Source organism: Dama dama, chromosome 4 (genome assembly GCF_033118175.1).
Source record: "Dama dama isolate Ldn47 chromosome 4, ASM3311817v1, whole genome shotgun sequence".
In the NCBI taxonomy this organism is placed as follows: domain Eukaryota; kingdom Metazoa; phylum Chordata; class Mammalia; order Artiodactyla; family Cervidae; genus Dama; species Dama dama.
In genome coordinates this window covers 50,240,739-50,265,925 of record NC_083684.1, presented here as the reverse complement: position 1 = coordinate 50,265,925, position 25,187 = coordinate 50,240,739, and the positions used below count along the sequence as shown (strand labels likewise).

Sequence of the window (25,187 nt, the reverse complement as noted above, 5' to 3'; positions counted from 1 at the left end):
CTACACAGCTGTGGAATCATATGCCATGTGATAGTTCTACACTTAACTCTTTGAGGAACCACCAAACTTTTTTCACAGAAGCAGATCCATTTTACATTCCCACCATCAATGAACTGATTTTTGCATGTTGTTATTGTTCCCTGATGCTTTTCTGAATACATGTAGTTTTTCTGGTAGATTCTATGATACTTTCTATATTTAGAACTGAAAGGTTGTTGCTGAACTATGAAGGATGCCGGGATTCTTGGCCTCCGGAGGAGAAGAATTCAATCCGGGGCCAGAGATGAGGCTTGATCGCTCAGAGCTTTTGTGTAATAAAGTTTTATTAAATTTATTAAATGAGATAGAGAAAGCTTCTGACATAGACATCAGAAGGTGGCAGAAAGAATACCCGCCTGCTAGTCTTTAGCTGGATGTTATATAGTTACTACCAGTCTGTTAATGAAAGAAAGGAATGTCTTAAAACTCAGAGAATGGCACCAGGCCCCTCACCCACAAGATGTATTTTGGGATAATCTTGGCACCAGGTGAGTCATCCCGGGCCATAAAACGATTGACTTGAATCTTGTAGAAAGGCAGATTACTGTACAAATAGTTTCATTTACATAGATTAGGAGAACAATGTCTGAGTATAACACACTGGTTTGTCAAGTCGGTTCTGAGCCTAAATCTGAGCTTTTAGGACAAACCGACTTGAAGACAGAGTCTGGGGTAAATGAATAGTACATTAACATAGCTTAAGACAAACATTTCCATTAGAAAAATATATTGGTTAACTCAAAATTTAAGAAAAGTTACGTTCAGGTGGAACCAGGTGTCATTGTGGCAACACAGTATTTTAACAGAAACCTCTTTTTAAATTTGTATAGAGAAGGGAAAAACATATATCACTAGTTTGTTTCCTCCTGCTGCTTCAGAGAGAGATTAAAAAAAAAAAAAAAGTCTGACACTTGCAGCCTATTTCCTCCGTTTGGAGACCCCTGGCCTTCCTACCTGTTCAGTTCAGTTCAGTTCAGTTCAGTCGCTCAGTCATGTCCGACTCTTTGCGACCCCATGAATCGCAGCACACCAGGCCTCCCTGTCCGTCACCAGCTCCCGGAGTTTACTCAAACTCATGCCCATCGAGTCGGTGATGCCATCCAGCTATCTCATCCTCTGTCGTCGCCTTCTCCTCCTGCCCCCAATCCCTCCCAGCATCAGGGTCTTTTCCAATGAGTCAACTCTTCGCATGAGGTGGCCTAAGTATTGGAGTTTCAGCTTCAGCATCAGTCCTTCCAATGAACACCCAGGACTGATCTCCTTCAGGATGGACTGGTTGGATCTCCTTGCAGTCCAGGCGACTCTCAAGAGTCTTCTCCAAAACCCCACTTCAAAAGCATCAATCCTTGGCACTCCACAGTCCAACTCTCACATCCATACATGACCACTGGAAAAATGATAGCCTTGACTAGCTGGACTTTTGTTGGCAAAGTAATGTCTCTGCTTTTTAATATGCTATCCAGGTTGGTCATAACTTTCCTTCCAAGGAGTAAGCATCTTTTAATTTCATGGCTGCAATCACCATCTACAGTGATTTTGGAGCCCAAAAAAATAAAGTCTGACACTGTTTCCACTGTTTGCCCATCTATTTCCCATGAAGTGATGGGACCAGATGCCATGATCTTAGTTTTCTGAATGTTGAGCTTTAAGCCAACTTTTCGCTCTGTTCTTTCACTTTCATCAAGAGGCTTTTTAGTTCCTCTTCACTTTCTGTGATAAGGGTGGTGTCATCTGCATATCTGAGGTTATTGATATTTCTCCCAGCAATCTTAATTCCAGCTTGTGCTTCCTCCAGCCCAGCGTTTCTCATGAAGTACTCTGCATATAAGTTAAATAAGCAGGGTGACAATATACAGCCTTGATGTACTCCTTTTCCTATTTGGAACCAGTCTGTTGTTCCATGTCCAGTTCTAACTGTTGCTTCCTTACCTGCATACAGGTTTCTCAAGAGTCAGGTCAGGTGGTCAGGTATTCCCATCTCCTTCAGAATTTTCCACAGTTTATTGTGATCCACACAGTCCAAGGCTTTGGTGTAGTCAATAAAGCAGAAATAGATCTTTTCCTGGAACTCTCTTGCTTTTTTGATGATCCAGCAGATATTGGCAATTTGATGTCTGGTTTCTCTGCCTTTTCTAAAACCAGCTTGAATATCTGGAAGTTCTTGGTTCACGTATTGCTGAAGCCTGGCTTGGAGATTTTTGAGCATTACTTTACTAGCATGTGAGATGAGTGCAGTTGTGCGGTAGTTTGAGCATTCTTTGGGATTGCCTTTCTTAGGGATTGGAATGAAAATGGACTTTTCCAGTCCTGTGGCCACTGTTGAGTTTTACAAATTTGCTGGCATATTGAGTGCAGCACTTTCACAGCCTCATCTTTCAGGATTTGAAATAGCTCAACTGGAATTCCATCACCTCCAGTAGCTTTGTCCATAGTGATGCTTTCTAAGGCCCACTTGCCTTCACATTCCGGGAAGTCTGGCTCTAGGTGAGTGATCACACCATTGTGGTTATCTGGGTCATGAAGATCTTTTTTGTACAGTTCTTCTGTGTATTCTTGCCACCTCTTCTTAATATCTTCTGCTTCTGTTAGGTCCATACCATTTCTGTCCTTTATTGAGCCCATTTTTGCATGAAATGTTCCCTTGGTATCTCTAATTTTCCTGAAGAGATCTCTAGTCTTTCCCATTCTGTTGTTTTCTTCTATTTCTTTGCATTGATTGCTGAGGAAGGCTTTCTTGTCTCTCCTGGCTATTCTTTGGAACTCTGCATTCAAATGGGTATATCTTTCCTTTTCCCCTTTGCTTTTTGCTTCTCTTCCTTTCACAGCTACTTGTAAGGCCTCCTCAGACAACCATTTTGCCTTTTTGCATTTCTTTTCCTTGGGGATGGTCTTGATCCCTGTCTCCTGTACAATGTCACGAACCTCCATCCATAGTTCATCAGGCTCTCTGTCTATCAGATCTAGTCCCTTAAATCTATTTCTCACTTCCACTGTATATTCATAAGGGATTTGATTTAGGTCATACCTGAATGGTCTAGTGGTTATTCCTACCCTCTCAGAATCATGTCATCTGTGAATAGAGGCAGTTTTACTTTTTCCTTTCCAAATGTAATGCTTTTTCTATCTTCTTCTTTTTGCCCCTGGCCGAAACTTCTAGTACAGTGTTGAATGGTAGTGGTTAAAGCAGGTATTCTTGTTTTGTTCCTGATATTGCAGGGAAAGCTTTCAATCTTTCATTATCAAGTATAATTTTAACAGTGGCTTTTTCAAGAATACCATTTATCACACTGAGGAAAATGCTTTCTATTTCTAGTTTTCTGAATGTTTTATTACTCTTATTGTTATTATAAAAGTGTGTTGGATTTTATCAAATGCATTTTCTTTGTCAATTGAGATTATCATGTCTTTTTTCTCTTTATTTTATTGATGTGTTCTATTACTTGATTTTCTTATATTGAACCACTCTTGCATTCCTGGGATAAATCCATGATTATATATACTCCTTTAAAAAATTGAAATGATGTTGGAATGGTTTTCTAATATTTTGTTGAAGATTTTTCTATCTGTAAATGGAAGGGATATTAATCTGTTATTTTCTCATAATATCACTTCTCAGTGTCCTTTTTGGTAAAAGTGGGACAATGAGCATTAAGGTATAATGCCAGAAAGGACAGCAGAGTAAACAGAAGCTGGTATCATGCAGACCCCAGCTGGATGGAATGGTTCCACCAGGTTCAATGTGGGGAAGCAGCATTTCTGATGAAGGAACTAGACGTGCCAGAAACCTGAGTTGAAAAGAGAATCTATTGAAGAAATCAAGTGAAGTCAATGTGACTGAAAATGACAACAAAAGCTCTCAAGTACTCATCACTTTGGGCTTCCCAGGTGGCACTAATGATAAAGAACCCTCCTGCCAATGCAGGTAGATGTAAGAGACACAGGTTCAATCCCTGGGTGGGGAAGATTCCCTGAAGGAGAGCATGGCAACCCACACCAATATTCTTGTCTGGAGAATCCTATGGACAGAGGAGTTTGGCAAGCTATGGGTCCATAGGGTCTCAAGTGAGACATGACTGAAGTGATTTAGCATGCATTTATTATTATGTGCCAGGTCTAGTGCTAAGCACTTTTTAGCTATCTCTTCTGACGTAGGTAATTTTGTCCCATTCACTGGAGAGTCCGGTTCTCAACTGTGTTGGAGCATTAAAACCTCTTGCAGTTGAGGTCTATCCCGATGGGGCTTTTTCTATAAACCTACGTCATTGGAAACGCCTCATAGAGTAACTATGTAGTTTCCTTTACTCATAGAACTACCTGTTAGATCTGTGGGAAAGAACTACAAGACATAGCTGCCTATTAAACTATGAAAAACCTAACAATTTTTTTTAATCTTAGGTATTGGCATATCCCAATGATCTCTGTCAAGTTCTAGGGTGTGATAACTTAGGAATTAATATCATTTGAACTTGATAAGCTTTTAGAGAACTAGACATCCCATCTCCTGACCCTAAACAGGAACCTATAGTGAACTGCTTGAGGAAACTGGATCTTAAAGATTACAGGTGGCAAACTTTGAAATGCACTCCACTGAAGATCAGAGAGGCCCAACTAAAACAGCTGTGGCATCACAGCTGTGGATTGAGCAGAACTTTTTGTAGGGCTGCCTTGAAGATGACAACTTTGGAGGAACTATGGTGACTGGCAATGGAAAGAATCAGGACGTGTGAAAATCCTTAAAAATTTATTGACTTAAATAACTTTGCCTATGTTATGAATAAAAAGAAACATTTGTGCAGAAAGTCAGCATGTAAAAAAAAAAAAAAAAACCTCTTGCAGGGCTTAGGCACAGGTATGTGGGCCTCACTCAAGAGTATGTGATTCAGTATGTCTGAAATGGGACCTGATGACTTGTAACAAATTCCAGGTAATGCTGATGTGGTCTGTGAATTGGAAACCACAGATTAGGGGAATCTTCACTTTTCATCATAAATCCTGGCTCAGAGAGGTGAAATGCTGGGCAGGAGTACATTGCGTAGGTTAAGGAATAGGGCATGTGTTAGAGTCCTTTAAGGGCGGGGCGTTGCCTGAAGGGCCAAGTAAATCAGTGTGCCTTGCCTTCAAGAGGAAGCGAGGCTGTGCCCTCCTTTGGAACCTTGTTCAGTGGCTCAGTCATGTGTGACTCTTTGTGACCCCATGGATTGCAGCATGCCAGGCTTCCCTGTCCTTCACCGTCTCCCAGAGTTTGCTCAAACTCATGTCCGTTGAGTTGGTGATGCCATCCCACCATTTTTTTTCTGTCATCCCCTTCTGCTGCCTTCAATTTTTTCCCAGCAACAGGGTCTTTTACCATGAGTTGGCTCGTCCCGTCAGGTGGCCAAAGTGCTGAAGCTTCAGCTTCAGCATCTGTCCTTCCAATGAATATTCAGGGTTGATTTGATCTCCTTGCAGTCCAAAGGACTCTCAAGGGTCTTCCCCAACACCACAGTTAGAAAGCATCAATTCTTTGGTGCTTGGCCTTCTTTATGGTCCATCTCTCACATCCCATACATGACTACTGGAAAAACCACAACTTTGACTATAGGGACCTTTGTTGGCAAAATGATATCTCTACATTTTATATACGCTGTCTGGGTTTGTCTTAGCTTTTCTTTCAAGGAGCAAGTGTCTTTTAATTTCATGGCTGCAGTCACCATCCGCAGTGATTTTGGAACCCGAGAAAATAAAGTCTGTCACTGTTTCCATTGTTCTCCCATCTATTTGCCATGAAGTGATGGGACCAGATACCACGGAACCTTAAGACACTGTTTCCATAGCAAACCGGAAGTGAGCTCCTTGGTTCACCAGGATGAAGTCAGAAACTACATTACCCAGAAGGCAGTGTCTCCAATGACGGCCTTGGGCGCTGAGCCAATGACGTAAAGCGGAGGCAGGCACTGGCGGCAGGTTGGGCGGGACTTCTTGGTCGAGTATTAGGACGTCGTTTACAAGCGGTCTGTCTAACCTTACGGGCTTTCCCCACTGGAGCCCTGAGCATTGACCACTCCACAGAAAAAGGTCTTCTGTACGAGCAAAGAGCCGTGAGGAGACTAGAACCCACCGCCACACTTTTGTGTGAGCCGTGACCCCGCTTGGAACGGGTTGTCAGCCGAGCGTCTGAGCTCCCAGCCCACCGTCCCCACAGCTCCCAGAAGCGGCTCCCGGGGCCTGATGCCCATTCCACACTGCAGACACTCAGGTCCCAGGTACTTCCGTGCAGGGCTGGCCTCGGCTCGGCTGAGCCCTCTCTACCAGCTTTTGTCACCACCTCCCGCCGTCCCTCTCTGCCTACGGGCCCCATGGCGGCGCCGGCGCTGGTGAGTGGAGGGTGCCCAAGTGCGCTGGGGTCGCGGTCCGCATAGTGCCACTCTGTGATATGGGGAATCCCGGGACTCTCCACCTTTCCGTCTTAATACGCTCGGATCTGGAGGTTCGGTGAGAATGGGGTGTGGGAACTACAGTGCTTATCAGTTCCAACCCAGGGTTCTGAATCCAGGCCAAAGTGTTGTAAAGAGAGGCACCCATAATGGGCTCTAAGCTTGTGGATTCACGGCCCTTGGCCTCTATTCCCTCGGGTCTAAAATTGAAGTATTAACAACTTTTCTCTGTCGGTTGGAGGAACTGGAGAGCGTATGCTTGTGACGTGTGTCCTTGAGTGCTCGGCACAACCCAGAGAGCATCACTCGATGTGGTTTCCGGAGAAGGACTCTCCTGGTCCTGCTGTTATCTTAGGCTCACCCCAGGTGGAATCTGACCCTCAGACATCCCTGCCTCCGGCCTCAGCGCTGCTGAGAACTGGGAGACAGATGAGACAGCCTGGAGAGCAGAAGTGGGATGGGAGCAGTGTTTCTGTAATTGGCTGCTCGTCTAGTAGGAGTAGAAGTTCCCGGGACAGAGCAGAAGACAAGCCTGTCACTGGATTTCTCTTTGTAGGTGCCATCTGGGTACAAGGCCATTGGCTTGCCACTGACAGTATCCATTGCCGCAACACATTTACTTATATTTGAAAAGTGAATCCATTACAGTTTTCATTAATGACAGTGCATAGGAATGTTGTGTCTCAAGGGATGTAAACATATGGACAGGTCCTAAGTTATTCTTCAGCACGCCACTTTGCTGTCAACATAGCTCTGATCACCTTCAGAACTTTGCTTGTTTATCCAGTTTTCCTGGCTTGCTCCCTAACTTCATTCCAGCCTTGTTCCACATCTGCTCAGAGAGGTCTTCCTGATTGCCTCATCTAGTCTTGTAATTTCTGTAGTCATCTTATTTTTCTTCATTTCAGAGCCCTTAAGGCCATATGAGTTTTCTTGCTTATTTATTTAGTTCCTTGTCAGGGATGTGGGAGCTCCTGTCCCCAAGCTTAGAAGAATGCAGGACCCGTACCAAGTGTTCCATAAGTGGCTGATGAATGAAAGATTCTACCCTCTGGAGCTCCTATTATACCTAGATCAAATCTAAACCCCCTACCATGGCTGGTCCAGAGGGACCTGGATTCAAATCTTGTCCCTTCTCCTTAGACATGTTACTCTGGGCTGCTTGACTTTGAGCCCCCGTTTGCTGATTGTGAAATGGAGACAGTGATGGTGTTTACCTCACGGGCTGCAAGAGGATTAATGAAATTCACAAATACACATTGAGCACTGACAAGTGCTGGGCACTGCATTTGTTTGCTTTATGAACGTTTTCAGTTTAATCTCTGCAACAACCTGGTGAAGTTGGAATTATTGTTGTATTGATGTGGAAATTGAGGCTCAAAGAAATTAGCATGTTTTGGTTCGAAAGGTTGGATTTAAATCCCAAGAAGTCTAGATGCAGATCTAGAATCTTTTCGTTGCTTTAACACAGCATCTAAAACCCTGAGGTGCAGGCATAGAGGACAGACCAATGAGGTTCAGCTGCCACTGCTCTTATCCTTGCTTGAATTACAGTAATAGACTCATAGTCCACACAAGATTACCTTTGTTTTGCATCACTCTCTAGTGAATTCCCATATAGGTGGTTTTTCTCTCCCACACTATTTGTATTCCGTCTACAGCACCATCTACCTCCCTCTTAAACCCAGCACAGAGCTGGGTTCTCAGGAGATACTCAGGGATTCAGGCCTTGGGTCTCTGAATTTCTGTCACTAACCATGCAGTAGGCTCTAATTTAATAGCCATACAGTCACCCCACCACCTCTATTTGACTTTGCAGGCATTGATATCATTTGAAGATGTGGCCATAACCTTCACTGGGGAGGAATGGAGACATCTAGACCTGGCCCAGAGGACCTTGTACCAGGAGGTAATGCTGGAGACTTGCGGCCTCCTGGTCTCACTGGGTAAGGCCTCACCTCACATGTGGTACCCAGAGCCTCTTTCATTCTACCCTCTCTCTGAGCATGATCAGTTAAGAAGACCTGAGGAGCCTGCCTTCGCTTCTCCCTCCAGCCTCAGCCTGTTGTGGTCAGACCGCCTCATGATTATTTTTATTTTATCATTTTTGTAGTAACCCTTTCACTTAGCCCCAGCGAACTAATATCTTTAAAGTGCGTAGAGTAGAACTGGGAACTTAGAAAGTGCCATATAGGTATTCGCTATGTATAATAAATTATACATAATAATGTACAAAGTTATACAAATTATGTACAAATATAATCTATACAAATTGCACAATAAAATTATACAAAATAATAAATCCCAAATGTTCTTCCACCCAAAGCTTAGTTGGCCACTTTACCCAGAAATGGTTACCTCTAACTGGGCTTTCCCTGTCTCATGTCCACATAGTCTCTCCCAAAAGGTCAGGCTTCAGTGAAGTAACTACAATGTTTTGTGACAATTGTGAATAGTTATTGAAAGGAGGCATCTGGGGAATAGTATTCCAAGTGGAGGGACAAACACAAGCCAATTCCCTGAGTGGGCAGGGAGCTCAGGTCCAGCAGAGACATAGGAAGATCCGGTTTGCCTTTTCCCCTGCCTCCTCACTGAACTCAGTGCCAGATATAGAGCAGACCTCAGTGAACAGCTGGGTGCACTCTGGCTTGCAGTACAGAATTTTCTAATCAGACTTTCTGTGGTCCTGCTGCCTAAGTCATTGACTTCTCTTTAGAATCCTCCTATCTTTAAACCTTCACATTTGGCAAAATATATTTGGCTGCATGTGCCAAAAAACCACATCATACAAGTTTCACCCTGAAAAAAGTTTATTACTTCACCTAACGAGAAGCCCTGTGGTGGTGCTGGCTCCTGGGTTGGTTCCTCCCAACCCAGTTCTCTCTGTCTGCTTTCTCTCTTTGGTCCAGGTCATCGGGCCAGCATCCCTGAAGTGGCAACAGGATGTTGTAGCAACAAATAGGGTAGCAAGTCCCCACATTCAGCCCCATCTTCCCAACCTGGACTTTTCTTCAGAATGGGTAGCAGTTTTAGGTCATGGCCTTCCTCAGACAACTGACTATCAGTTGATTTAGTCTAGTGTTTTCATCCATCCTTGGACACCAGAATCACCTGGCAAAGTTTGAAAGCAACCAGTACTGTCTTTATGCCCAGAGATTTGGTTTACTTTGTTCTGTGTTTAGAACCAGGTGTGTCTAAGATGTTCTGAAGCATGGGAAGGTTGAATCTTGCTGATTTAATTAGGGAAAGACTTCTGGAAGGAGGTGTGCCCTTTGGGGTTTTATGGTGGTATGTTCAAGGTGTTCACTCCTGTATATGTGAGACTTTCCCTTTTGTCTTTACCTATATATCCATTCCCCGTTTATTTCTCCATGTACAGGGCATCCTGTTCCCAAGGCAGAGCTGATTCACCTACTGGAGTATGGGCCAGGACTGTGGACAGTAAAGAGAGGCCTCTCCAGAAACACCTGTACAGGTGAGTGCCATGGCAGCTGGCAGACTGCTGGGGAGTGACTGGTAGTCTGCCAGTCAGCCCCATTGAGTGGGCAGTGCCCCTTTCCATGGGCAGTTTCTTTCTATGGCTTTCTGGGGGTCTTGGGTGATCATGGAGTCCTTTTAACTGTGTTTTTGCTGTCTTCCCAATCCCATCACACTCTTTGCTTTTACTGGGGTTGAAATGTGCTATCCTGAGTAAGAGACAGACTCTATACTTGGCCATTCAGAAGCATCAGGACCCTAGGGAAGTTGCATGATCTCCCTGTGCTTTTGACATACAAGTTAGGCTAAGTGGATGCTGCCTGCTGTAAGAGATAAACTCCAAAATCTTGGTGACTCAGCAAGGCTTGTTTTTCTCATTTGTGCCATGGTATAACGTGGTCAGGATTCCCAAGTGGTGCAGTAGTAAAGAATCTGCATGCCAGTGCAGAAGACGCGTGAGATGTGGGTTTGATCCCTGAGTTGGAAAGATCCCCTGGAGTAGGAAATGATAACCTGTTCCAGTATTCTTGCCTGGAAAATTCCATGGACAGAAGAGCCTGGCGGACTATAGTTCATGGGGTTGCAGAGAGTCAGACACGATTGAGCAACTGAGCACATACACACATAATGTGGGTCTGCAGGCAAATTCTGTACCACATATCTATTTAGGGACCAGGTGTATTCTATTGTCAGTATGTGGCTATAAGATTGCCCTGACGTCATCCAACTGGCCAAAAGGAATAGGAGAGAAGGGGAGTAGTCATACCCATTTGCTCACATAGTCACTTCCATTCACCTTCCATTGCCTGACCCAAAGTAAGTGACTTAACAATATTCATGTATTATTACTCATAATGAATAGTGACTAATGGTATCTCAAACTACCTTCTGGATTCAGAAAAGAGTCATTTATTTTTCTGCAGATTACTACCTCCAACTCTGCTTTGCATCTCTATCCAATTTTCCACCTCTATCCAATTGTTTATCTGTACTGTACATCCTTGCAGGCATCCATGCTTCCATTTGTAAATGAGATATTCAGAAGCAGTCCCTAGCCTTGTCATCCTCTTGCCCTCCTGTCTTGTAAAACCTTGAGAGTATGTTTGCCTTTGTCAGCCCCACATCAAATGTGTGGCTAACAATGAGGTACCATTACACGCCAGTCAGAATGGCTGCTATCCAAAAGTCTACAAGCAATAAATGCTGGAGAGGGTGTGGAGAAAAGGGAACCCTCTTACACTGTTGGTGGGAAGGCAAACTAGTACAGCCACTGTGGAGAACAGTGTGGAGTTTCCTTAAAAAACTGGAAGTAGAATTGCCATATGACCCAGCAATCCCACTCCTGGGCAGACACACCAAGGAAACCAGAACCGAAAAAGACACATGTACCCCAATGTTCATTGCAGCACTGTTTATAATAGCCAGGACATGGAAGCAACCTAGATGCCCATCATCAGATGAATGGATAAGAAAGCTGTGGTACATATACACAATGGAATATTACTCAACCATTAAAAAGAGTACATTTGAATCAGTTCTAATGAGATGGATGAAATTGGAGCCCATTATACAGAGTGAAGTAAGCCAGAAAGATAAACACCAATACAGTATACTAATGCATATATATGGAATTTAGAAAGATGGTAACGATAACCCTATATGTGAGACAGCAAAAGAGACACAGATGTATAAAACAGACTTTTGGATTCTATGGGAGAAGGTGAGGGTGGGATGATCTGAGAGCATAGCATTGAAACATATATATTATCAAGTGTGAAACAGATCGCCAGTCCAGGTTGGATGCATGAGACGAGTGCTCAGGGCTGGTACACTGGGATGACCCAGAGGGATGGGATGGGGAGGGAGGTGGGAGGGGGGTTCAGGATGGGGAACACATGTAAATCCATGGTTGATTCATGTCAATGTATGGCAAAAACCACTACAATATTGTAAAGTAATTAGCCTCCAACTAATAAAAATAAATGAAAAAAAGAAAAAAAAGACAAATGTGTGGCTAGTACCAATGTAAATTTGTGATCACTCTCCTCTTGGGTTCCCTCAGGTTGCTCAGCCAGCCAGAGAGTATCTCTGGCCAGCCCTTCCTCAGTCCCAGTGTGTCTGTCTCAAATCTTCACCTCTTTCTGCAGTTCTGCTTCTTCACTTGGAGGTTTCAAAGGCACTTCATACCCATCATGCCTAAGAAGGATCTCAAGATCTTGCCAACTCCTCTCATCTCCCCATTTCAGTCAATGGTCTTGTTCAATAAGTTGAGAAAACCAAAAACAAACTTGAACAACACCTCCATCTTCATCATGCCCATGATACAGCCATTCCTGAATCTTGATCATATTTTATCATACATTTCTCCTGAATCTGTCACCTCCACCAGTTCCATGAGTTCCATCATAATCACCCTAGCTCAGGCTGTAATCATCTTTTGCCTGCCTGATGCTAACAGAGTCCCCCCAGGATCAGCTCTATGTCTCACATCCACTCCCCTATCCACTTTTCCATATTCCAAACATCACCATCTCCCCAGTCACTGAGATCTCAACATATGATCCAGTTTATTCAGAAAATAAAGGCTGTTCCCTTCTTTTTCTTGCTTTTTAACCCTTACTGACTTATACCTTCAGCTTCCTTCTCACCTCTACAGAAGGACTCTCATCCCTGGCCATGGCTGATCCCCCTAGCAGAGTCTAGGTCATACCTTCGCCTACCTTCTCAGGTGTCTTAATTATCTATTGCCAGATCACAATGAGTGAGTAAAAATCACTCATTTCATATTAAAATATCACTCATTTATTATCTCATCTGTGGATCAGAAATCTAGGCACAGCTTAGCTTGATCCCCTGCAAAGCTGTAGTTGTAGGCAGTTTACAACACATCAGGTTACTTCTTCAGATCAAGTAATGATGTAAGAGATTCCAGCAAGAGAGGTTCCACACATATACTTTATCTGTTACATCTTACATTCTACCGCCTTTGTTATATTCTATTCTTTAGAAGTAAATTTTGCTAAGATTCAGCATGTGTGCGTGCTAAGTCACTTCAGTCATGTCCAACTCTTTGTGACCCCATGGATTATAGCCCACCAGGCCCCTCTGTCCATGGGATTTTCCAGGCAAGAATATTGGAGCAGGTTGCCATTTCCTTCTCCAGGGGATCTTCCTGACTCAGGATTGAATCCATGATTCTTATGTCTCCTGCATTGGTAGGTGGGTTCATTACCACTAGTGCCACCTGGAAGCCCAGGATTCAGGCAGAGGGTATCAAAACTGTGGGAACACCATGAGGAAGGGATTATGGGAAACCATACAGGAGTCTGTCCACTGCCTCAGAGAACATGCTTCATTTATTTCCTCCCTCTTCGATATCTCCATCTTCTCTCTGCTGAATATAAAAAACATGATGAAGTTTCTTGCAATTGTGGGAAACATTAAAAGAAAATGCTCTTGGCTCTCCAACAACATCCAAAAGTTGTTGACTCTATTTCAGTTGAACAACCAAGCTTTTTAGAGGACTTTTCTCATTCTCAGAAGAGACATCTACACAGACTTCCCCTTTACTAGTCAATATTTCCTTGAATTTTTGTACTGAGGTGTAATTTATACATAGTGAATGTATAAATCTTAAAGGTCCATCATTATAAAATTTTACATATATATAAACCAGTGTATCCACTGCAAGTGTCAAGAAATGCAGTATTTCCAGCACCTCTCAGGCATCTTGTGCTTCCCTCCTTGTTAATATCCCCTTCTACAAAATTAACCAGTATTTAGACTCTGTCACCATAGACTTAAGTTTTGTTTTTTTTTTTTTAATATTCATTTATATATTTATTTGGCTGCACCAGGTCTTAGTTGTGGCATGTGGAATCTTTTAGTTATGGCATGTGAACTCTTAGTTGCAGCATATGGGGTCTAGTCCACTGACTAGGTGTTGAACCCAGGCCTCCTGCATTGCAAGCTTGGAGTCTTAGCTATGGACCACCAAGGAAGTCCCATAGATTAGTTTTGAAGGTTTATAAATGGAACCCCACAGTATACAATATGGCCCTGCCTGTCTTCTTTTGACAATCATTATGACTCTGGAATTTATCCATGTGGTTGCACTTATTTGGAGTTAGTTTCTCACTGTGCAATAGCTCAATGAATTAATAGATTACACATACTTGTGTTCTTGTTGATGGACATTTGACTTTTCGGAATATTATGGAGAATGCTGCTGTGAATATTCTTAACCATATTTTTTTTTGCCTATAAGCACACATTTCTGTTGGGAGTATATTTATGAGTGGACTGGCTGGATCATGGTGTAGTTATATGATTAGCTTTAATAGAAACTACCAGTCAGTTTCAGAGTGACTGTACCATGTCACGTTCCCATCAGCTATATGTAAGATCCCTCATTGTTTCACATACTTGTGAGCAGATGGTATCTGCCCTTTACTCTTTGAGGCCCAGTAATGGTATTTCTCAGCATTGCAGTACTAAAAAAAATGTTCTCACAGGTTATTGCTGACATTCTGATTAACCAGTATAACAACTATAATAATGATAGATAGTGGTCTACAATTTACAGAACATTTGCCATGCACTTTGCTGTACTTTTTCTCATGTCACCTTGTTATGAACTGAATGCCTGTGTCCTCCCCAAATCTGTATGTTAAATCCCTAATGCCCCAGTGTGATGATTCTGGCCCTTTGGGTGGTGCTTGGGTTTAGATGAGGTCATGAGAATGGAGCACCCATGATGGGATTAGTGTTCTTATATGAAGATAGGGACCATGGCCTTTCCTAAGTGTGGTGTGTGGTGGAGAGGAAGAGAGGGAGAAGTCTCTGGTGTCTCTTTATTATAAGGATCTGATCCTCTCAGGTCCCTACTTTTATGACCTCACTTAACCTTAATTACTTCTGTAAAGGCCAGGCCCTGCCTCCAAATACATTGGCAGTCAGGGCTTCAATACGTGAATTTTGGGGAACACATTTAGTCCATCACAGAATTTGTCTTTTGAATAAATAAAAGGCTATTCAGATATTCTGTTTTTTCTTGTGTCAGTTTTGGGAATTGGAGTCTTTTAAGGAATTCATCTACTTCATCTAATTATTATATCCATTTCTTTTTAAGATTGTTTCATCTCAAAATGGTACATTTTATGTTATGTTATTTTACTACAATTAAAAATTGCTAAAAAATAAGTTTAAGATACATACATATCATTTTTATAATGCCATGAAAAACTGACATTCTCAAAAAAACATTGTTTCATTGTACTTGTGTGTATATTTTGCTCTTTTATTTGAACATTATAAAAAGTATCTGTTTATGTTGTCTTATAGGATTTGTACTTTTCATTCAACAGTACATTACTGAGATTCATGATGCATGTAACTATAGTTCAGTTTCCCTGATGGCTCAGCAGTAAAGAACCCGCCTGCCAATGCAGGAGACATGGGTTCAGAAGATCCCTTGCTTGGGTCAGGAAGACCCAGAAGAAGGAGACGGCAACCCACTCCAGTATTCTTAGCTGGGAAATCCCATGGACAGAGGAGCTGGGCAGGCTACGGTCCATGGGGTTGCAAGGAGGCAAGACACAACTTAGCAACTGAGCATGCACACAGCTATAGTTCACTCATTTTTTTTTTTCTCCCATAGTCATTTATATAAAACCATGTATTCATCCATTTTCATGGAAATTTTCTTGTTTCTAATTTTTTGTACCCATACACAGTGGAGCCATGAAAATTCACATGTGTGTATTCTCACAAACAAGTGTAGGAATTTCTCTTAGAATATGCCTAGGACTGGAATTTGGGAATTATAAATTAAGCAAAAGGAGAACTTTACTAGAGGATGCCCTGTTGTGTTCTAACATGGTTATTTATATCCACTTACACTTCACTTGCCCTGTATGAACAATTCCATGGATCTATACTCTCTCCAACACTTGAAAAGTGTTTTCAATCAGGTGAATATAAAATAGTCTCTCTTTGTGATCTTAATTTGCCCTTCCCTCATATTTAAGAAATTTGAGTACCTCTTCATATGTTGATTAGTCAATACATATCTTCTGTGAAATGTCAGTTAATAGCATGGTTTGGTTTTCATTTTGGGTGTGAAGTGTTGAAGTCTCCAGCTGTAATTGTAATTTTGGGTATTTCTCCTTTCAGCTCAGTTTTTGGTTTGTATGTTTTGAGGCTCTGATATTTTGTACATACAGATTTAGGGTTATTATGTCTTCCTGGTGGCTTGATCTTTTTATCATTATATAATGTCCCTTTTGGTCCCATTTTCTTTGCTCTGTCATCTATGTTATCTGGTGTTAATATAGGTCTGATGTTAACATAGCCATTTTTCTTGGATTGCCTTTTAAAACATTAGTCATGTTGATTAGTCTTTTATAGTGAATGCTTCTGTATCTTGTTTTTGAATTCTTCCTTTTCCTCAAGATCTAAAAGATAGTCATTTTCACTATTTATTAAAAGTTTTTAATCTTTTAGTTCAGTTCAGTCGCTCAGTTGTGTCCAACTCTTTGCGACCCCATGAATGCTTCTGACAATAAGTCTTAGTCAATCTGGAATTAATTTTTTGCTTTGTACAAGGTAGAAATACAATTTCATTTTCCTTCATTGTGGCAAATGATTTTTCTACATCCATTTATTAAATAGTCTTTTCTTATTCCCACTGGCCTCTCTGCTACTTCTATCATATATCAAAATTGTGTGACTCCTCATGTGTTGAGCAAATTCCATATACACATTTCAGAGTTCCTAACTCTGTTTTTACCTTTGACACTTTGACAGCTTATATTATATCTAGGCTGCATCACACTACTTTGTTATATATGATTTCATCATCATCCTAATTCCTCAAAGAGCAAGTCCTTTTGCTTTATTCTTCTTCAGAGATATCCTGGTCTCTGTTCTTTTATATAAATTCCACAATCAGCTTGCCTGTAACCATGAAAAACCCTATTGGGATTTATCCCAAGTTGTTAAATTTATAATGAATTTAGGGAAATTGGCAACTTTATATTATTAATCTCTGTTTTCAAATAAATCTTTATGAGTGTGATATGTTTTCTAGTTATCTAAATGATATCTATTTCAGTCTGTTCACCTAGTCTTTACTCAGGTATAGTAGATTGAATATGTCCACCCAGTTGCTTATCTCTGACTCCCCACAACTTTTGCACAGTCCAGAATCCTAAGATTTTGTTTCTCCTCTGTCTCTGCCTCCCTCTCCACCATCCTGTCATTCTTTTCTTTTTGCCTGGCATTCAGCATTCTCTTAAGACCCTGACCCTTTGAACTTTCAGTTGTCTAATACAGTTTTTCTCCTAATTCCTCTGTCAGGGAATTCCTACTCACCTTTAGAAATAAGCTTATGTAGTACCTTGTCCTTGTAGCCTCCACTGACCTCTTTCTGTCTGCCATCTGGGCCAAGTTAGGTTCGCCTTCTCTGTGCTGTCATAGCAGCATGAGATATTGGAACACAGTCATTATCATTACTCTGCCCACCCTCTCTCACTCTGGAGAGTGAGGTGGAGTCTCCACTACAGATTTTCTGTTCCCTGCTGCAGGTTTTCTCCTTGGGTTACCTTTTAAAGATGTCAAGAGCCCAAGGATTAGTAAAGAAAGAAATTTTAAACCAGGGTTTAAGAGATGTAAAAATGCCATAGATGGTAGAGGCTTTATTTTCATCTTCATTCTTCCACTAAAATGGTCATTTATTTTGTTCTGTCTTGACATCACTAATAGGCACTTTTGTTATATTGGATTTCCTTCAGGTGAAAAAGCAAATCCCAAGACCACACAGCTTACTGCTTCTCAGCTGGCCCTCATTGAGGAAGCCTCTTTTGAGGAACAAGTGACACATGGCACCTCAAGGGATTCCTGGCTGGGGCAAGCAAAGTATCAGGAAAAACTGTCAGAAATGCAGGAAGGGAACTGGAGGCCAGGAGAAGATCCCCACAAGGAGGCATGCCTGAGGAAGTTGAGCCATAAACATGATGATTTTGTGACAGATGATAGTCTTTGTTTAGGGGTTTTACCGGAGCAAGTCACTATACAAGATGCTCTGCATGAATGTGATTCCCAAGAACCAGGAAAAGACCTGGTTGTTGATGTAAGGAATAACCTCTATAAGTGCAAGGAATGTGGAAAAGATTTTAGCAAGAATTGGGCCCTTATTCGGCATCAACAGATTCACGCTGGAGTGAAGCCTTATGAATGCGGTGAATGTGGGAAAGCTTCTCGTTATATGGCAGACTTCATTCGACATATGAGGTTTCATACTGGGGAAAAGCCGTACAAGTGTATCGAGTGTGGGAAAGCCTTCAAACGCAGGTCTCACCTCACAGAGCACCAGCGTATTCACACTGGAGATAAACCCTATGAATGCAAAGAATGTGGTAAAGCTTTCACCCATCGCTCCTCTTTCATCCAGCATAATATGACTCACACTAGAGAAAAACCATTTTTGTGCAAGGAATGTGGGAAAACCTTTTACTACAGCTCCTCCTTCGCTCAACATATGAGGATTCACACTGGAAAGAAACTCTATGAGTGCAGCAAATGTGGAAAGGCCTTCACTCACCGCTCCACTTTTATCCAACATAATATGACCCACACGGGAGAAAAACCCTTTTTGTGCAAAGAATGTGGAAAGGCTTTCTGCCTCAACTCATCCTTTACTCAACACATGAGGATTCACACTGGAGAGAAACCCTATGAGTGCAGTGAGTGTGGAAAAGCCTTTACTCATCGATCTACTTTCATCCGGCATAAGAGGGCACATACTGGAGAGAAGCCCTTTGAGTGCAAAGAATGTGGAAAAGCGTTTTGTGACAGTTCTTCCTTAATTCAACACATGAGGATTCACACTGGTGAGAGACCCTATGAATGCAGTGAATGTGGAAAGGCCTTTACACACCATTCTGTTTTTATCAGACACAATAGGACCCATAGTGGGAAAAAACCTTTGGAGTGTAAAGAATGTGCAAAAGCCTTTTACTATAGCTCTTCCTTTACTCGACACATGAGGATTCACACTGGGGAAAAGCCTTATGTATGCAAAGAATGTGGAAAGGCTTTTACCCAACCTGCAAATTTTGTTCGGCATAATAGGATCCACACTGGAGAAAAGCCCTATGAGTGCAAAGAATGTGAGAAGGCCTTTTGTGACAGCTTTGCCTTAACTCAACATGTGAGAACTCACACTGGAGAGAAACCCTTTGAATGTGGTGAATGTGGGAAGGCCTTCAGCCACAGTTCATCCTTCACTCACCATCAAAAGATTCACACCAGAGTTTAGAAGATGGAGGAAGGCCTTGTGCAAGTTTGCTCACTTCAGGCAATTTTAGTGAACTCATACTGGTGAAGTACCTTTCCTTTTTTAATATAACTATTCAGGGAAGTCTTTTGGCCAGAGAGATATCTTACTCAGTGTCAGAAGAGAAACATAATTATCATCTCTGTGAAAGCTTTCTATGGCAGGTCATCTAAAGGGTCATACTAGAAATTGACACTGGCTACAGCTTTCCACTACATCTGAGAATCCACAAGGGAGAATCAGTGGTTGTCATGCATTTGGGGAAAATGTCAGCAACAGTCCTTCCTATGTTTGTTACAAATCCATCTCAAGAGCATTTAAAGAGATGTAGAAGAGAAAGGAAAGGGAAATGCATGTGTGTCTTTTTTCCGATCTCCCTGCCAAGCTTATGACAATTTGTCATTTGTGTGGGGGCAGGGGAGGGGCTGAAAGGGGAGAGGTCTAAGGCCTCATCCCCTTTATGTATTTTTTTATATCCATAGTCAGGAGAATTGGACCATTGGGATGTTAACTCTGCTAACATTTATTGAAAGTTATTTGTTACAAAATATTGACATGTAACATGTCAATGTCATGTCTACCATTGAGCATAAGGCCTGAGTCATGAAATACATATACATACATTATATGCAATCAGTTCTTGTTATTCACGGTAGTTATAGTCTTTAAGTTCACCATAAACACTGAATTAGTGAATAGTGGACCATGGCTTCTAGTGGCAATACAGATTTAGGTACCTGTGAGCATCTGTTCACATTTTCATCAACCAATCAATACTTAATCTCCTATGGGATTTTTTTTTTTTTTCTGTTTTAGGACACCTTATTTAATAAATGTTTCTGAGAAGTTACATCCAATATTTCATTGTATTAAAAATATTTTAATGACATCACTTTTGTATATTGTTGTTATTGTACTGTTTTTACTCTTTTCACTACAACATACACAAACAATACATATATGCAGTACTCTTATACAGTAAACACATAAACACTGTATAGTACACTATGTTGTACAGTACACCATGCAAAGAAAGTCCTAGAAAAAAAAAGATTAAACTTAATTAAATATTAACATTAACTAAAACTCTAATTTTGATAGAACTGCAGGATGTGTGATGGGGCAGTGCACTGAGTGGGTAAATCTCTTGACCTTGGCTTGACCCAGGAAAACCAAAGGAGAGGACGATGCTTTGTTTTGCGTTCTCTTCCCGGTCTTAGTTGGTGGTTTCTACTTCCTTCTCTGCCAAAGTTTCTTCCACATCTTCCATCATATCATTTGAAGTCTTTTTTACTTATATGTTTTGTGATATGCATTGTGTGTTTGACACTGTCCTTTATATTTTCTGTAACACCTTTAAGTCTGAAAATTTTCAGGCAGTCTAGCCAAGCATTTTCCCAACAGTTAATGATAGTAGTCTGCTTATTAATTATCCCAGGTTGTGCCAACACAGTGACAGTGAATATATTGACAGACACCCAGTAGTCCATCCTGGTATATGGTTTCTTTGTTGGTGTTGAGAGTTTTGCTAAAAAGCTCCCTTATGTTTTGCTTTTATTATGCCCTGATTGAGTGGTTGGATAACATAGAATTTAGGGGCATGAAAAGAACATCTGGGTTGGAGTGGGCATTTTCAACTTCATGGCAATGGATTGGGGCATTATCCAAAATTAATTAAATCTTGGAGGCAAGGTTTTTGCACTGGAAATAGCATTCCGTTTCTTGGATGAGCAGTTGTAAAACAAGTCCCAGAATGTTTCTGGTATCCCTCAAAGTTTTTTATTCCACCTACAATGGACTGTCATATGGTTCAGATTTTTCTTCTCAAGTCTGGACATGGGGCTCTTTACAACACTAGGGGTTTGTACTTAAAGTTGCCCTTGGCATTCACACAATAGCACAGTTGTGTGTGATACTTGAATAATTCAAAGTCAGGCTTTGAAAGCCATTTGCATTATATAGGTTCATTTGCCAATAGCCTTATAAGCAAGCCTGTCTCATTAGCATTTAAATCTGTTCTTCTATATAGCATTTATTATTTGTTGACATTTTAGTGATAGCCACTGTGACAGGTGTGAGGTGTTACCACATTGTATTTTTTGTTTGCATTTCTTTAATATTAGCAGTGAAGTGAAGTGAAAGTTGCTCAGTCATGTCCGACTCTTTGCTACCCCATGGACTATAAAGTCCATGGAATTCTCTAGGCCAGAATACTGGAGTGGGTAGCCTTTCCCTTTTCCAGGGGATCTTCCCAACCCAGGGATCAAACCCAGGTCTCCAGCATTGCAGATGGATTCTTGTACCAGCTGAGCCACAAGGGAAGCCCAATAATTAGCAGTGATGAGCATCTTTTCATGTTTTGTGCCTGTTTTTTAAATTTTTTTAATTGGGGTATAATTGCTTCATCTGTGCCTTGTTTTAAGTGATTGATTTTTCTTCTCATTTTAGGTTATATTTTCCTGCTTCTGTGTGTCACTGTTTATTTTTAATTGGATGTCAGACATTGTGATTTGGAAATACTTTTGTATTTCTGTAAGTATTTTAGTAGGGACACTGACATTCTTAGCAAAGAGATTACATAAACTGACAATTCTGGAAATGCCTATGAAAGGTGGAATCCTCAGAAGGGCCATTAAGATCTCTTATTTCTCTGCATTTTGGCACCTGTGGGTCTGTCCTCATACATGTCTCCTAGGTGCTCAAGTGATCACTGTGATCAGCTTTTATGTTTTAATAAAATGAAACTTTATCAAGGCTACCTTATCTGTACAATGACAAATAATAATCTATCCATCCTTCTTCTATTTGTGTTGGTCTAATATATGGAAGTATAACTGGATTGCCTGTAGCACCAAGCCCTCAGTTCTGTCTTTAACCAGGTACTACCTGGGAGTCTACATCTGGCCTAGAGGTGTGGATTAAGGCTCCCCAAAGGGTGTTTTTTTTTTTTTTTTCTTAATATGAATTAGTTTCCACCATGGGAAATCTGTGCAGTTTTACACAGATTCTGAAATCTCTGGTTCTGGGCTCCTGTGGAGAAACTGGAAGACCTTGCAGTAGAAGCTGGATGCCTGCAACTCTTAGCTCCTGGAGGTGGGATCCACTCTTATGTGTACCATAGCCATGCCCAGCATTTGTTCCCTTTTTAATGACCCGTCTGTCCCTGGGGCATTGGGAGGGTGCCCGTTTGTTCTTAGGAAATCCAAACCCCTATTATATCCAGAAAGATATCTTAGGCTCCATTCCCTCCCCTCTCTGTTGTGAATGCTCTCCCAGCCATCCCAAACTAGCTGTACCCAACAGACCTTCTTCCTCTCCCTAAAGCCCAGTCTGTCCAGTTATCAGGACTTTGTTCAGATATTCCTCTCTGCCAGGTATAATCTCCTGAGAATTTTTTTTCTCATAGATCTCCAGGTGATGCTGAAGTTGCTGGTCAAGGGGCCACATATTGTAAACTACTGATTCATTCACTTATTTAAAAATTCAGATATTCTCTGAACATTTCTGGTGTCTATGTCTTGAGTCTTATCTTATTGCCTCAATTCCCATAATATTTACAACCAGGAAATGGGTTGTAATTTTCCATATCAATTACAAAATTTAAATTATTACATGATATAACAAACTAAGGTCATCAACAAATGATTGTAAACTTGATTATTTTCTCATATAAATGCTAATTATTGAGTAATCCCTGTATGAAACTATTATTCTTACAAACACAACTTTAAAGGAGAAATAAAATTATAAACAAACAATTCTTTACATATTAGAACCTGCCACCCTTCCAAAAAGTCAGATTTTTCTCAATGTAATCCATGAGCACTTAGGAACTTTTGTGTAATTTCCATTAACTTGTCTACTAGTGGCTCCTAATAGAGATAGGTTAGCTGAGTTCCAAAAGTACCTCTTTTGGAGATAAAAGCTAGCAGGTATGGTTTGTGGCAGTCTGAAAATCACCCTGAAATATACATGACCTTACATGGGATTTAGATAATTTGCTTAGGATTCTCCTTTTTGCCATACTTCTGCTAGAATCAAAGACGTAGCACCTAATTTCACAAGAATAAGGAAGGCTAACTGTATTATATATTGGGGTTTTTTCTTTCATTTTTTATTGCAGGATATAATAAATTTTTATGATTTTTAACCATTTTTAAATATACAATTTAATAGTATTAAGTACATTCACAAGGTTGTAAATCCACTAGCAGTATCCATTTCCAGAAGCTTTTCATCATCCCAAACAATAACTCTATCAATTAAGCAGTAACTCCCACCCTGCTCTAAGTCCTTGGTAACCTATCTTCTACTTTATTTCTCTATGAATTTGCCTATTCTAGGTATCTCATATAAATTGAATCATACAATATTTGCCTTTTTTGTGTATGGCTTATCTCACTTAGCACAGTGTTTCCAAGGTGCATCTATTGTAGCCTGTTTAGAATTCCATTCTTTTTAAGGTTTAAAAACATTTCATTATATGTACATGCCATATTTTGTTTATTCATTCATTTGTTAATGAAAATTTGGGTTGTTTTCTGCCTTTATGGCTATTGTGAATAATACTGGTATAAACATCTGTGAACAATTATCTGAATCCTAAGCAATTGAGTCCCTGCTTTCAAGTATTTTGAATATATATTTGGAAATGGAATTGACAGAAAATATTATATATATAACTTTTTGAGGAACCACATACTTTTTCCCACAATGATTATACCATTTTACATTCCCATAAGCAATGCAATGGGTTTCAATTTCTCCACAACCTCACCAACACTTATTCGCCTCCCGCGCCCTTTTTTCTACTATAGCCATCCTAGTAGTGGTTTTGCATTCAATCTTAGCCAAAAAGCCAAGAAACAATTCATTATGGGTTTGATTTGCACTTCCCTAATGACTAATTATGCCAACCATTTTTCCATGGTTAGCTGCTTATATATATTTTTTGGAGAAGTGTCTATCACTAGTATTCTGAATATGTCTGCATCCATATTCACAGGGGATATTGGTCTATAGTTTTTTGTTTCTGTTTTTTTTCCTTGTAGTGTCTTTGTCTGATTTTGGTGTCAGGGCAATTTGGCATCATAGAATGAGGTAGTATTTCCTCTTCTGCAGTTTATTCAAAGATTGTCTTTTCCCCTTGAATGGTCTTATCATCCGTGTTGAAAATTGACTGTATATATGAGGGTTTATTCCCAGGCTGTCTCTTCTATTTCTTTGGTCTGTATGTCTGTCCTGTATGTCAGTTAGTGCCATACTGTTATTTTTTTTTTTTTTCATGTGTACCGAGTTATCACTTCTTTTTGTTTATTTAATTTTGGTTGCTTTGGGTCTTCATTGCTGTGCATGGGCTTTCTCTAGTTGTGGTGAGTGGGGGCTATTGTTCACTGCTCTACACAGGCTTCTCATTGTGGTGGTTTCTCTTGTTGTGAAGCACAGGTTCTAGGGCATGCAGGTCTCAACTGTGGTGCACATGAGTTCAGTAGTTGCGGCTTGTGGGCTCTAGAGTGTGGGCTGTGGTGTGGGCTCAGTAGTTGTGGTGCAGAGGCTTAGTTTCTCTGTGTCATGTGGAATCTTCCCAGACCAGGGATCCAACCAGTGTCCCCTGCATTGACAGGTGGGTTTCCTATCCACTGTACCACCAGGGATTTCTGTTAAGTTTTGAAGTTTTTAAAGGATTGTTTTTAGTTATTTGGGTTCCTTTGAAATTCCATATGAATTTGGGAATTCTTTCCCATTTCTGCAAAAATGGGCTTTTGGTAAAAATTGCATTAAATCTGTGTTATCTCTTGGGTAATAGTGATAGCTTAACAATGTTAAGTCTTCCTATTTTACTTTGAACATGAGACATCTTTCCATTTATTTAGCTCTTTATTTTCATTCAACTATTTTTTTCCCCCAGCATTCAAATCTTT

General features: G+C 40.8%; 1 protein-coding gene and 1 non-coding gene across 5 annotated transcripts; both read left to right on the top strand.

Annotated features, from left to right (window-relative positions):
* The first annotated feature begins 4,257 nt into the window (after positions 1 to 4,257).
* On the top strand, positions 4,258 to 4,388 carry LOC133055332 (small nucleolar RNA SNORA18). Its single transcript, XR_009692621.1, has one exon. It is a non-coding gene; the product is annotated as a small nucleolar RNA SNORA18 (small nucleolar RNA).
* Positions 4,389 to 5,997: 1,609 nt separating this feature from the next.
* Positions 5,998 to 20,438, top strand: ZNF599 (zinc finger protein 599). 4 transcript variants are annotated; one of them, XM_061138988.1, is made up of 4 exons: positions 5,998 to 6,281; positions 8,272 to 8,361; positions 9,832 to 9,927; positions 17,723 to 20,438. In XM_061138988.1, the coding sequence occupies exons 2-4, from the start codon at positions 8,319 to 8,321 to the stop codon at positions 19,246 to 19,248; spliced, it is 1,665 nt and encodes a 554-aa protein (XP_060994971.1). In that variant the 5' UTR covers positions 5,998 to 6,281; positions 8,272 to 8,318; the 3' UTR covers positions 19,249 to 20,438. The 4 variants fall into 4 exon arrangements, with proteins under 4 accessions (XP_060994971.1, XP_060994972.1, XP_060994970.1 ...); XM_061138989.1 differs by having other exon boundaries at positions 8,272 to 8,398; XM_061138987.1 differs by having other exon boundaries at positions 5,998 to 6,392.
* The last annotated feature ends 4,749 nt before the right edge of the window (positions 20,439 to 25,187 follow it).